The sequence below is a fragment of the Gymnoscopelus microlampas genome (genome assembly GCF_963454915.1).
Source record: "Gymnoscopelus microlampas genome assembly, chromosome: 23".
NCBI lineage: Eukaryota > Metazoa > Chordata > Actinopteri > Myctophiformes > Myctophidae > Gymnoscopelus > Gymnoscopelus microlampas.
This window is the reverse complement of record NC_139960.1, coordinates 24864599-24878419: the sequence shown is the minus strand read 5'-3', so window position 1 is coordinate 24878419 and position 13821 is coordinate 24864599. Positions and strand designations below refer to the sequence as shown.

Here is a 13821-nt window from a genome sequence, read left to right as displayed (position 1 = left end):
TTAAGACCGGGAACGCATCCGTGTCATGGAACAAAATATTTTGAGATGGGGGCCGCGGCCAAATACATATCATTTTGAGGGTCCTTGACATGAAAAAGTTTGAGAACCACTGATATAGCAACCTAGTTTTTTTCAAAAAACTGTTTTTGTAGAATCGGCCTCAGGTCTTAAAGGGTTAACAGAGCACATTTGTCATTTTCCCCCATCGTCAAGTATCGTTTTGCATGTTTTTATGTAACCATCGTTTTGACGATGACGTATTATATAGGTGGATCCAAAGAGCTGACAGGATTTGACCTTTCAGGATGTTGCAATTTGTCGATGAACCTCAATCAAAGCCCCGTTTTGTTTCTAGGTTTTTTGTTTGTTTGTTTTTTTGGAGGGGCTCCAGTCCAGTGCAACTTGACTCAGGTAAATAATACAGATAAACCAAGTGTGAAGGACAAAATCCTCTCAGGGGCTCCTGTACTCACCCCGTCCAGCTTAAATTACACCACAGCTGCAGTGTGCAGCGATATGCACTGACCGGGTAAACCCGTGTCTGCTGTTTAGTGGCAGTAATCAACATACCGAGGAAATGTACAAATGCGCTCGGCTGTAAACACAACCTATTTTACCCTGGAAGCGTATGACACACGGTGTAGTAGGAATTCGCTACTTGACACATTCCTGTGAGATACATGTATACGTTTTCACGAGAGGGGTCAAACCTTCTCTCGTGACATACAGACAGACATGGCCCAGTCCCAGTTTGGGACGTATGTCTCTCTTCCTCTGGTTCCCAACCTAGGGGTCTGGGACCCCCTTGCGTGGCCTACATCTTTAAAGATTTCTCATCAAAAATAGCCGATCTGTAAGCTCACAACGAGTCACATCACATCTTTTGTCAGACGTCAGAAGGAGAGCCTCCAAGGACAAAAGGCTGGGAACCACTGACTTAAGGGACACACACAGTACAGATCTTACATCTATAGAACAGTCTTACCCAGCAACCTTTGCCGACACCTTTTCCAGAACAGCGACAAGTAGGCTACAGCAAGCTATATTAGCCACAGACTTCTCAACATGAATCCTATAGTTCACCGTCTTATGCAACATACGTACATATCAATAAGAGACTTGGCCGTACACTCGTTATTACACCTAGCACAGTCCAATACGTTTATCAGAGAACATATAGGCCTATATACACTAGATGGCAGTTGCGAGAGTATATAGCACGGATCTACAAGCTCAAGCGTCCATGTGGCCTAGTCGCTTCTTTTGGGCTTGTTTTCATAGAACTGGTTGCTTATTTCTCTCACAAGATCTGGCAACACTTCTATGTGGGAGACGCTATGTAGGCTAGCTGGCTAACATATGGTGAAAGCACGTCACGTGAAAAGCACGGTTGAGTTCAGTCCGCAGCCATACGGACATAAAATTCGAGGAAAGTTTGATGGACAAAACGTGACAAATCTGTCTCCCACTCCAGCCCACGGTTCTTACGGAGAGTATGTATGTCACTTTACACATCCCCTGTACTAATCCTCATACACTAGTACATGTACAACTGTACAGCAAGGCAATACATGGTGATATTACACCCATATAAAGACTTATAATACAATACAACATGAACTACATGTCCACCTCCCCCTACTCCAGTCACAGTTAATCGCTAATCCAGTTATCTCGTCCATACAAAGCCAATACACAGTTACAATGCATTTTTTTGAGACAACACATGACTGAAATAATTCAATCAATACAATCCTAACCTATATACACAGAGAAGATACCACAGGTCAACATCTTGTGCAACATATGGAGGCACTCCCCTCCTCTACCTGCCTAGTCGCCGGTGTTCAATATTCTTTCTGTCATTTCAGATACAATGCATGTCCATACTCATCTAAAACAAACACCAACTGACAGGCAGTGGTTATGCAATGACACAGCAATCACCTGTTTACATGACTGCAAGGCGCTGTTTAAACACTTAAGCCCTATACTTTGGCGTATGATGGTGTTGCCCGAAAATAGCCGATCTACAAGCTCACCACGTGCATCTGCCATTTGCACTATTTCTGAACATTTGGGAAACCTTCCGCCTATAATGCCATGCCCAAAACAGGCAGGTTGAGAGTGGTTAACAGGCAAGATACACTACATGTGAAAATACATATGAATGCATGCGTGTATACATTGAGGGGAGAAACCAAAGATCACCATTTGTACAACAGATGGTATCATCCTCTCCTGCACCTGGCCCAGCAGTGAAAGCATTAATCTCTGGCCCGGTGCGGTCAAACATCTCAGCTAATCTCCACTACGGCTTCCACATCCCTATGCTTCCCTCGTCTCTCTCGTGGCTCCTTTGCCCTAATGGGATTGTGGCTATTGCTAGCAGCAGGGCCAACAGGTGACGGAGCCTTGGGGGGGCCAAAAGTCAAACTGATTTGACGGCACGTGCCCGGGGGATGTGTGTGTGTGTGTGTGTGTGTGTGTGTGACAGAAGCAGTTGTTTGATGTCGTCAGCTCTGGCCTGTCGTCATATCGTCACGTGCTGTGTTTAGGGTTGTCACAATTACAAATTTAAGTTGACGATTAATTGTCACTCAAATAATTGCGATTAACAATTTAATTGTGTGTTTGGCATTGAACATTGGAACATAGGAAGCCTTTTAGGCTTTGTAATCAAAAATTGCATGGGGCAGAAATGACAAATAACTGAAATATACAAAGAAATGATTGACCTATTTGATAATTTGTAAGCGTATTTGAAAATGTATTTGTATTTTCAAGTATTTGAAAATGTGTGAACATTTTTCAAAATGGAAACAATTATGCAAAAAGAATTGCGATTATCTCAAATAATTGCGATTAGACGATTATGTAATAATTGTGACAGGCCTAGCTGTGATACCCAGGTTCAACAACAGCTTCTGTTCCCAGTGTGGCAGATCGGCCCAGAGCCTCAGACTGAAGACCAAAAGCATACCTGGATGCAATGTTTGGCTTTAGTGTCCCTTCCCGCGTGGGAAACCTGCATTTGGAATCCTGGGTGTTACATGTACATTGGTGCCATGACCCATATCCTTGCCCCCTTATTTTCTGTCTGCTATTTTCACTGTATGTATACTTCACCTATGATGACTGAATGCTCGCCTCCAATGACATGCCCAGAATAGTGACACTACCTGTGGAGTGTGGATAACTGTGTAGTCTACTGATCACAAGGCCCGGTTCAGCACCCATGCCCTATATGTGGGTAATAGTATTACAGCAAACGGTTCAGTTCTGAAATAAGGCACGCATGATCAAATAAACCTACTTGCTTTTTACAAGAAACACGCCATCAGCTGTGGAATGTGTGCGAAGGCTGCATCGGACAGAGGTGGAGAACGGCAGCCACGCCTAACCAGTGTGTGTGTGTGTGTGTGTGTGTGTGTGTGTGTGTGTGTGTGTGCGTGCGTGCGTGCGTGCGTGCGTGCGTGCGTGCGTGCGTGCGTGCGTGTGTATGCGACTGTGCGTGCGAGCAGAGGTAGTTTTCCCTCACGTGCACAACAAAAGGCTTGTTGTGGAGGAAATGCATGCAGAGCGATTACACAGTGCACAGCTACCTACGGGTGTCTAATAAGATGAATGTGACACACAACCCTGCTGAAAAACGAGCTTGCTGGGGGACAAACCTTCCCCCTGAGAAATAAAAGGTTGTAAAAAAGAGAGAGAGAGAGAGAGGGGAGGGGGGGAGCACATGGCAAAAAAAAAACAGAAAAAAAACAGGTGCATGGCCTATTTGTGTGTACAGTAAAGAGTTACGGGCAGGCAGGGCTTTACAGTATAGCAAATGACAGAATGGTTTGTCTTCTCAGAATGGTTTGTCTTCTCAGAACAGTGTGAAAGGTACAAACGTGCTGAGATGAACTTAGTAACCCAGGACAGAAAAAGCTGTGTGTGTGTGTGTGTATGTGTGTGTGTGTGTGTAGGTGGATATACAGTTGTGGGGGTGGTTGTATGGCTGACTTATAGCCAGGCTTAAGCCAGATCAGGGGGTATCATCACGTCCCAGACTGATAGCTTGCCTGTATAAACAACAGAGTCACAAAGCTTCCAGGGGACTGAGGACAACAAGGACTCTCTGTCCAGAAGTTGCTTTTGCAAAGAAAAAATGATATATATATATATATAATATATATATAATTAATATATATAATATATGCGCGCACACGCACGCGCACACACACACACACACACACACACACACACACACACACACACACACACACACACACACACACACACACACACACACACACACACACACACACACACACACACACACACACACACACACACACACACACACACACACACATATTTGTGATTGACTTTACTAACTAGACAGGAAAAAAGGAAAATATTCAACAGGACATAAACACATCCTCTACCCCTGACAATTGATATGCACGAGGAACGCCTGTGGCATCATGGGACTGTCACATAAATGCCAGGCTGGGAAAAGCAGGAACCAGGACACAGGAGCGGAGGGAGGGAGGAACAGAGAGAGAGCAATGCCAGAGACCAGGAGAAATGTAAAAACAAGGGAAAGAGAGAGTGAACAATGATGAGAAGGAGAATGAGAGAGATAATGAGAGAAGAGCAGAGCAACAGAGACATTCTCCACAGCTTGGGTATTTAGCAGGCACTCCGAGTCCAGAGGGATTTCCAGTTTAAGTGCAAAATCAACTGGAACTCGTTTATTACTAACAAGTAGCTAATGTGTACAGTGTACACCCAAGCCTGGCCAAACCAACTGTAGAGAAGAATTAACTTAAAACATCTCATGTGTCCCTGGATAATCATAGTCTGGCTAACGCTGACTCCATGGTACAGTGAGCTGTCCAGAGTCACATTAGCCAGACAAAGACGCGCATCCTTATTCAATAAAGAGTCGAGACTCAATGAGAACTGCTTGGTAGAGAGATTGAAAGCCAAGGAAAACAGATAGACGGGAAGAGAGAGAAAAAAAGTGGGCAAAGAGAGAAAGCGAGACAAAGGCTGACAGAGACAAAGGGTGTGGAAAGATAGAATGAGGAAAGACAGAAATAAAGTAGAAAGGGGGAGAAAAGAGTGAGACAGACATAATCGGAGCATGTCAGAGAGAGAGAAGGGGCAAAGTGAGGACACAATGTGAGATTTTACTGCTGACTCTGTGACATATTTACACATTGTCAGAACCATGTGGGTTATTTATAAAGAACCCACATGGTTCTGTTTAATACATAACCACATGGTTGCACAAGGAACCGTTTTAGGGACTATACTTTATATGAAGCTAAGAGCTTGAGAGTAGGGATGGGACGATATGAAAATGGTTATTGTGGCAAAAATAATTGCGATCAACAATATTATCGCGATAATCAAAATATGCTTAAAACTTAAAATGCCACCTTTGTTAACCACCTGCATCCCTATTCTGAGGTCGTTCGCCAAAAATAGGCGATCTACAAGCTCACAACGCGTTGCAACGTAGATCTGCTATTTTTGGCGAGAGTGAAATAAGGGCGGACCAAATGCGCTCCTCACATATCTGTTTTATTAAGTAGCCTATAAAGGGGTTAAGTGGTACTGAATTTGCAGCACAACAAAAGCTAGTGTGCTAGTGTATGACGGAGGACAATTTGACGATAAATTCAAATCTCCACCGTACGATTATTGTGAGCATTTTTTATCACGATAAACGATAATAAGGATTATCGTCCCATTCCTACTTGAGAGCTGTTTCAGTTCTGTGCAGAACCCCAAAAAGACGCTAGATCAAATCCCAGACTGGCTGGGGGAAAAACAAATGCTCTCGTGCCTCACAGCAACTACCATTGATCTGCCATTAAACGGAGCTACAAACCACCAGTGGAGCTGCACAATGACCAACAAAGACTGTGGTTGTACTGGACAGCTCCCAGGGGTGTATGCGTGGCACAGTCCAAAAGCACTTCATCACTATACTGTGACATGTGTGAAAAACTTAACTAACTAAATCAATGAATGCTCAGGTGTGGGTGTGCTTGTATGTGAAAACATTATTTATTTGTAATTGTCTCCACCAGGCCGAAGGCATGGCCGAGACAATGTTTTGCACCCTGTCTGTGTGTCCGTGTCCGTCTGTCTGTGAACAGCTAATCTCCGGCAATGTTGGCCCGGTCACTGTGAAACTGCGCACACACACACTCCCTGGATGCCAGAGCAGAAACTCTGCCCCGAATCTTTCAGATCAGCCTGTCATAGCACCACCATGAGGCCGATTTTTGCAAAAAAAGAAAATGTATATTACTCCTACAGATTTTTTCCAAAAATCACGCAAATCGGTACACAGTATCTCTGTAGTGATGTGATCAAGATGGTAACCAGACATTTCGCCCTAAATCCATTTCGCCCGTGTTTTTGAGCGGACATTTTGCCCACCCCCAGACATTTCGTCCGAAACATTTTGCCCACCGCCAGACATTTCGCCCAGACATTTCGCCCGACATTCATTATAAATATATAATCAATCAGTTGTGCGAGATTCATTATAAATGGCTTTATTTAAGAGGGGAATTTTCAGTCATCCGCGGACTACTTTTTTTCGGCGATAAAGTATAGTTTTGGACCATGACGGAGGCCAGTCTGCTAGTCGACTACGCGCCGTCCGAGTTATGTACCGATAGGGACAGAATCGTACATATTTTTCGTGGGGACTGCGTTTGCCCCACTGACTGCGTCTCTCTCACACACACACACACACACACACACACACACACACACACACACACACACAGAGAGAGACAGCTTTTATCTAACCCTAACCCTCTCTCATTCTCTCACACAAACGGCCAGCTAGCTTCACTATATATTATTAACTGTAGCGGGCGAAATGTCCGACTTTTTGGGCGAACTGCGAAATGGGCGAAATGACTGGTATTCATCAAGATGGATCTGTCCGATTCTTCATATTCCATCACCATTGCTGGACCACATTAACCTACCTGACCTGGCGGAGACCTGTGCTCCGAGGAGTACTTTTTCTAGTTTAGTTTTGTAATAATAAGGTTTTATAGTTTTAGTGTTTGTTTAAATATTTTTGATAGTATTTGAACTGTGCATGTTTTCTGCTGTAATCAATAGATCATTTGCAACAGGTGTGTATATAGGCCTGTATATAATGAGTCAGGGCAGGGCAGAGTGTGTCTGATCAGTACAAGTGGAATAGACAACTTTGAGGATAGACCAAAATATTTCTTACTGTTTTTGTTTGATTCATCCTTTGGAGAAAAAAATATATATATGAATAAATGAAGAAAATGCACTTTGGAAGTGGACTTTTGGGGGGTTTGGCACCTACTACTTCTATGAAGAAGTAGGCCCTCATGGACCAGTGAGTGCAAAATCCCAAAACAAACAAACAAAGACACATTCCTCTTGTGGTCTTCACTTTGATTATAGGTACAAGATAAACACTGAGGACATGATGACAGTTTAACAGGAGTTTTAAACACAATGGACTTTGGAGCTATAAAACTCATATTTACTTGTTTCGAACTTTCTAGACATCCTCTGGGATTGGAAAGGTGTTAGAAATATTTTAAATTAAATAAGAGACAGGGTATAGAGCAATTTTCTGGAGGTCATTAAACTAATTATAAAACGTAGCACCTTGTTTGGATACAAGAGTTAACAACAGTTGGACATTTTAATGAGACCACACTTTGAAGTGTAGAGCTAAGAACTGTACTATATCCAGTAGTGTAAAATGTTGTGCTAGTTGCGTGTGAAAGTTGCACTAAACCCATTTTAAAGAAACTATTCATTATCATCCACAGCTCCAAAACAGAGGAGAGTGGTTTTGGCGGTTTCATGCTTACTATGTGATTAAAACTGCCCTTGATTTAATGTCTACCAACATATGTGGGCCTGCTTTGTAAATTTCAAACTGGCTAATTGCAGAATATTCACATCAGCTTAAAATTTAAGCTCCATTTAAGCCTTAAATGAAAATGGATACAAATAGTAAACAATTCCACGGCACTAATGTCGACTCTGTGTGTTATATTGTTATGAGTGACCTAATATAACTTTCATTCATTGATTTTACACCAGTGCTTCTCAACCCGTGGGTCAGGGACCCAAAAGTAGGTCATGACATGTTGTGACACACAGACAAAGAAGAACTTTAACAGAGGAATGTCATCTCATTACAGCATCTCATTATGTCGTGACTTCATGGTCAAATGGTGAAGCAGTTGAGGAAATGATCGTTTTGGGGACACAGGTGTTTGTCAGAAATTGTCAGTCATTTTAACTGGGTACTGTTTTTGGCCCATACAATCCAGGAATTTATGCTCATTTCACTGACCCAGTCATACCGAGTGCATCTTGATAAGAGCATGAGGTAGATATCTCCTGTTATTTACGTACTGTAAATATAAGGTTGGACAATATATTGCAAGTACACTGAAATCACAATATTGGCTAATGCAACATCTGTGTTGCGAGAGGCTCGATCTTTTTTTATAGAAGGAAAAAAACGGTTTGCTGGTGTCTGCTGTCCAGAGTTTAATTGGTGTTTTGTGATACACCTTGGCTGCAGAGTGCGGCTTTAGCCTTACCCCTCCACCAACAAAACAGTTTGATAGCAATGTGTTTGTGTTCCACACATCAGGGCACTACATCTGGTGTGTGTGTGTGTGTGTGTGTGTGTGTGTGTGTGTGTGTGTGTGTGTGTGTGTGTGTGTGTGTGTGTGTGTGTGTGTGTGTGTGTGTGTGTGTGTGTGTGTGTGTGTGTGTACAGATTGAGTGTTTCTGTTTCTAAAGTCCCAGCATTAATCTGTGGCGAGTCTCAAAGCAAGCCTTTATTCAAAGACTTTTAAGAACTATCCATCCCACAAGACTAGCAAACTGAATGTCCTGAACTTTGAGAGAAAATAACATCACAGACAAATTGTACCCATGTGGAAGTTAGCCCCCTGTTGTGAGTATGTGTGTGTCTATCCGTCTGCGTGTGCATACGTGCGTGCAAATCTTCAAATCGCTGAGTGTGTGTGTATGTGTGTGCTGTACAATAAACACCAGAGGGCTCAGACAGACGGAGCTGCCAACCCAGTGATATCAGTCAACACATTTTTTTATATTGCATAACAGAGCTGGGGGGTGGGATTTTTTTATTTTACAAAAAAACAACAACAGGAAACTACCTTACACTTATTGTATTTAATTGATAAAAGAGAAAGAAAAAAAGAGAAATCTTAAAGCTGTAATACGGAACTTATTTTAATGAATACAATGTTTTTTAACTCATCTGTAAGAAAATCACAACTTTTCACAAGTTGAAAACAAATTCCAAAATGTGTCAAAGAGAATTTCCTGAATAAAATAAAAATAATCAACAAAATTCCCTAAATTATAGTAGTAGTGAAAATAACAGATCTGCAAGCTCGAAGGGACGCGTTGTGAGCTTGTAGAGCTGCTATTTTCACTAGTTTGGGTCCCGGGCAAACGTCTGATTTCTCTTTTGGCTCTTGAGCTAAAAAGTTTGGGAACCACTGTTCTAGGCTAGACTAGAGTATAACTAATACATCTGTAGTGGCCAGGTGTTCTCCCTACTCTTCCACTGAGACATTTACACCCATGTGTAGTACGATAGGAGTAGAACACCTATATACTGGTTGACAACCTACTGCCAGAAACTCATTAGTGTAATATCACCCTTGGCCAAGCAGGGAATACCTTATGAAAGAGTGGCAGAAGTTTGGTCCCAGAAGTTTGGGAGACCTAGGTGGGTTTGCAACGGGTAGTAGGACATACAACTTTTAAACCTACATAAAACCATGGTCAGGGGTGGGGTGGTAATTACAACAGTAGCCTACAACACCTGTTCAAAATATCAAAACATTTTTACATCTTAAAACATGCAGGAAATAAAGTTGTGAATGATCACACTGGAGTGTTTACATGGTAAAACAAAAAATGACTGAGCTCTAGGTCCCTTTAAGCCAGTGGTTCTCTCAAAGTGAGGTCCGGGGGCCCCCAGGGGTCATTGAGGGTGTTCCAGGGGGTCCCCAGCAAAATGACGTAATATGGCATCACAATCAGCACTTTAACCCTATTCGGATGCACATGCACAAGCAGGTACAAGATCACTGGAGATCTGCTATTTTCGAAACATTTTTGGAAAAGCAAGACAAATCTCTAATCTTATGGGGTTCCCCATAGCACAAATATTTTCAGACTGGGGTCCGCGGCCAAATAAACATCAATGTGGGTGGTCCTTGACATGAAAAGCTTTCCCTTCAGTTTACACTTCTCAGTGAGGCAACACATTGCCTGCCACTGCCCACTCCGCATGATCTGTGAGTGGTCACTGCGTGCCTCTCAGGCTGCACAGCTCCGTCTGTCTACAGGCCTATCAAATAAAAGTCACGCAGTCTTCGAGTGATATAATATTCCTACAGTATGTAAACATAGCAGCCATGACTGAGGCCTATATTCTTATCCTACACCAGGCAACAAAAAAAAAGAAAAAAGTGACCCAGCGTGTTGCGGTCGACGCGCCTCGCCCCCCTCCTGTTCGCTCTATCTGTCTCTTTTCTCAAACTAGACCAAACTGGATGGCCGCGGGCACACTCACACACACTCTCTCTCTCTCTCTCTCTCTCTCTCTCTCTCTCTCTCTCTCTCGCACACACGCGCACACACACGCAGCGAATCTACTAGCAAAAGCAATTCATTGTGTCCTCCGGCATAACGACCGATGGCAGAAGTGGCAAACCAAGGACAACACAATCCTATCCTCCTCACACACCCCAGGAAAGACAGGATGGAAGACAGAGAGAGAGAGTTAGAGAGAGGAATGAAAAGCAAAAGCCACGGGGGTCTTTCGTCGTAACGTGACGTGATGTCATTAATAACACGACATGAATCATGTGTAGACTGATAATAATAAATCAAAGCACAATTATCTGAATGGATGATAGAAGAAATGATAATATATGCCAAACAGATAACCACGTAACACTGTAGCAGTGTTATTACATTGTAACAGTGTTGATGAAGAGAAGACATACATCACATGGTTACATTGTAACACTGATGCAGACAGACAGACAGACAGACAGACAGACAGACAGACAGACAGAACCTTGTAATAGTGTTGATGCAGACAGACAGACAGACAGACAGACAGACAGACAGTAACAAGTGTTAATGCAGACAGACAGAGTAACAGTGTTGACAGATGCAGGCAGACAGACAGAACATTGTAACAGTGTTGATGCAGACAGACAGACAGACAGACAGACAGACAGACAGACTATCAGACAGACACACACTGCAGGGATTCCCTCTCCTCACCTCTTCTTCTCGCTCGTTCTTGAAACACAAACACGCAGCCCGCTTCTTGAACCCGTCGCCGTCGTAGGTCCGGGTCTGGTTGGGCTTGAACTTCATGATGGAGGACGACGGTTCCAAGTCGACTCCGACCACAGTGATCGGAACCGGCGGGACGACGACGACGGACTCGACGAAAGCCGGAGTCAACACCGCTGCACCGAGTCCTTTTTTCGGAGAGAAAACGAGCATCGGTGGTAGAATCGATGTCGTCAGAACTGTCCCAAGATTGTTGATTAATCCTCCATTCGTCTATCTGTCTATCTCTCTGTTATTGTCCTGTGTGTCTGGAAGGAGATCAGATCACAGATCAGTGCATGTAACTCATGTAATCTCGCCACAGCAGCCTCCAATGCTCCAATGTTTATCAGAAGTAAAGGCAGATCTCCTCTCCTTCTTATGTACAACCTACAGCACTCCTCTCCTCTGCTTCTGCCTCGCACCTACTGCGCATGTCCAAAGAGGGGGGGTGCGTGTGGTTGGGGGCGGAGTGGTGGAGTGGAGTGGGCGGGTGTGATGCATGGCATGGGGTCTCTCTCTGTTGGTGGAAAGTAACTAAAGCAGGCCAGTAGTAGGCCTACATTTACTCAAGTAGTGCAATTTTGAGGTACTTTTAATTTATTTGAATATTTCCATTTTTCTTTATTATATTAGGCCTAGTCGTTGAGAAATATAGAGCTCATCGGTCATTATTCAGAAATAACACACGCTGAATTCAGTGCTTGACCAATCAAAATTAAGCATTCAACCAAGCCATGTAATAAAAATATATAATTTATAGCCTACTTCTACTCCACTAGGCCTATCTCAGAGGCACATTCTGTAGTTTTTACTCCTAAACATTTATTTGAAAGCTTAAGCTTTATGACGAAACATAAATTAATTAAGGCCTACTAAGGCCTACTTAGTCGATAGGCGATCTACAAGCTCATAATGCTTTGCATCATGATGGGTTCCCAGATTGCAAGCTTCTAGATCTGCTATTTTCGAAAATGTTTGACAAATGTTGGAAAATGTGATTTACCTACTTTCTTTTACTTTGGTATTCTAAGTATATTTTCATGCCATTACTTTTGTAGCCCACTGTTACTCCAGTCACATTTTGAATAAAGGATTTTTACTTGTAAGAGTATTTTTATAATAGCATTTCTACTTTTATTTTAATAATAATACAAAATCTGAGTATTATTTCCACCACTGATCATTAGATCTATGGTTAGATCTCTGGGACAGGCTAAATGCCATATCCCAGAGGGACGGTGGCGCTGTGATTCATTGGATAGTAGTTGTCTGTCAGTCAGCCAACCGCTGACATGAGGAGACTACATTTGTCAATGTCTAGATTTGATCAATTATATTTTTTTGTAAAAGAGAAAAAAATTAAGATAAATTATATTAAGTCCTGTGCCATTTCATTTGCTGCTTTCCCCCAGACATGCTGTCTCAGCATGGATATTTACTAAAGGAGAGTTGTAGGACTGATAGATATGTTTGATCTATGTGCAAATGTCCCAATATAGCAAAAAAAAACAAGCCCAGCAACAAAAAGCTTATCATTGATCTGTTATTCAGTGTTATACTACAGTGACTAATTGGCTTATCTATCTAGTTATTGTACAATTTACAGCTACATGTCTGTATGCACATACACTGGGTGTCCATTTAATTTAGTGTACAATTTGACTGATGGTTTCATGGGTTAACTATGCTCAGGACAGTGCAGCAAACACCCAGTGGTGGGCAAAGTATAGGCTATGCTCAAGTACTCAAGTATTCAAAAATACAAATTACAAAGTAAATTGTCTGTCAATGCATTGGTGTATTGAAATGTAGAACATTTACCCCAAAATGTAAAAAAAAAAAAAAAAATAGAAAAAGTGCTCCTCGGAGCACAGGTCTCCGCCAGGTCAGGTACGTTATTCTGGCCTCCTGGTGGCGTTATAATAGGCCAATGTGAAAAGGGTGCCAACCGTGCCATTTATTCTTGCATTGACACTGCATTCATGATGTGAGGCATTTTGTTCCAAAAATGTGTTTTGCTAAATTAGACCTGCTGGTGGCGCTATAACAGGCCAATGTGAGAAGGGTGGCATTTCTTCCTTGGCCTAGTGGGAATGTGCGTGTGAAATTTCACGGAAATCGCAAGCTGTGTGTATACTTTGAGGCTTTTTTTTTGTCTAACGGACCAATCCTGCAAACTTTGGAAGCCAACCTTAGGCAATGAGGATGGAATATGGGAAATCGGACAGATCCGTGTTGATCACATGACTATAGTGATACTGTGTACCGATTTGCATGACGTTTGGATAACATTTGTAGGAGTAATATAAAAAAATGGGTTTTGCACAAATCGGCCTCCTGGTGGCGCTATAACAGGCCCATGTGAAAGATTTGGGGCAGATGTTCTGAATTGGC

The 13821-nt window shown here is 42.6% G+C and overlaps 1 protein-coding gene across 1 annotated transcript in view; it reads right to left on the bottom strand.

Annotated features, from left to right (window-relative positions):
• Window positions 1–13821, bottom strand: part of LOC311039935 (diphosphoinositol polyphosphate phosphohydrolase 3-beta-like) — a 36037-nt gene that overhangs the window by 13930 nt on the left and 8286 nt on the right. The window contains exon 2 of the mRNA XM_084049962.1: window positions 11371–11693. Coding sequence (XP_083906088.1) covers window positions 11371–11598 — 228 coding nt within the window. The 5' untranslated portion in view covers window positions 11599–11693. The remainder of the gene's footprint in view (window positions 1–11370; window positions 11694–13821) is intronic.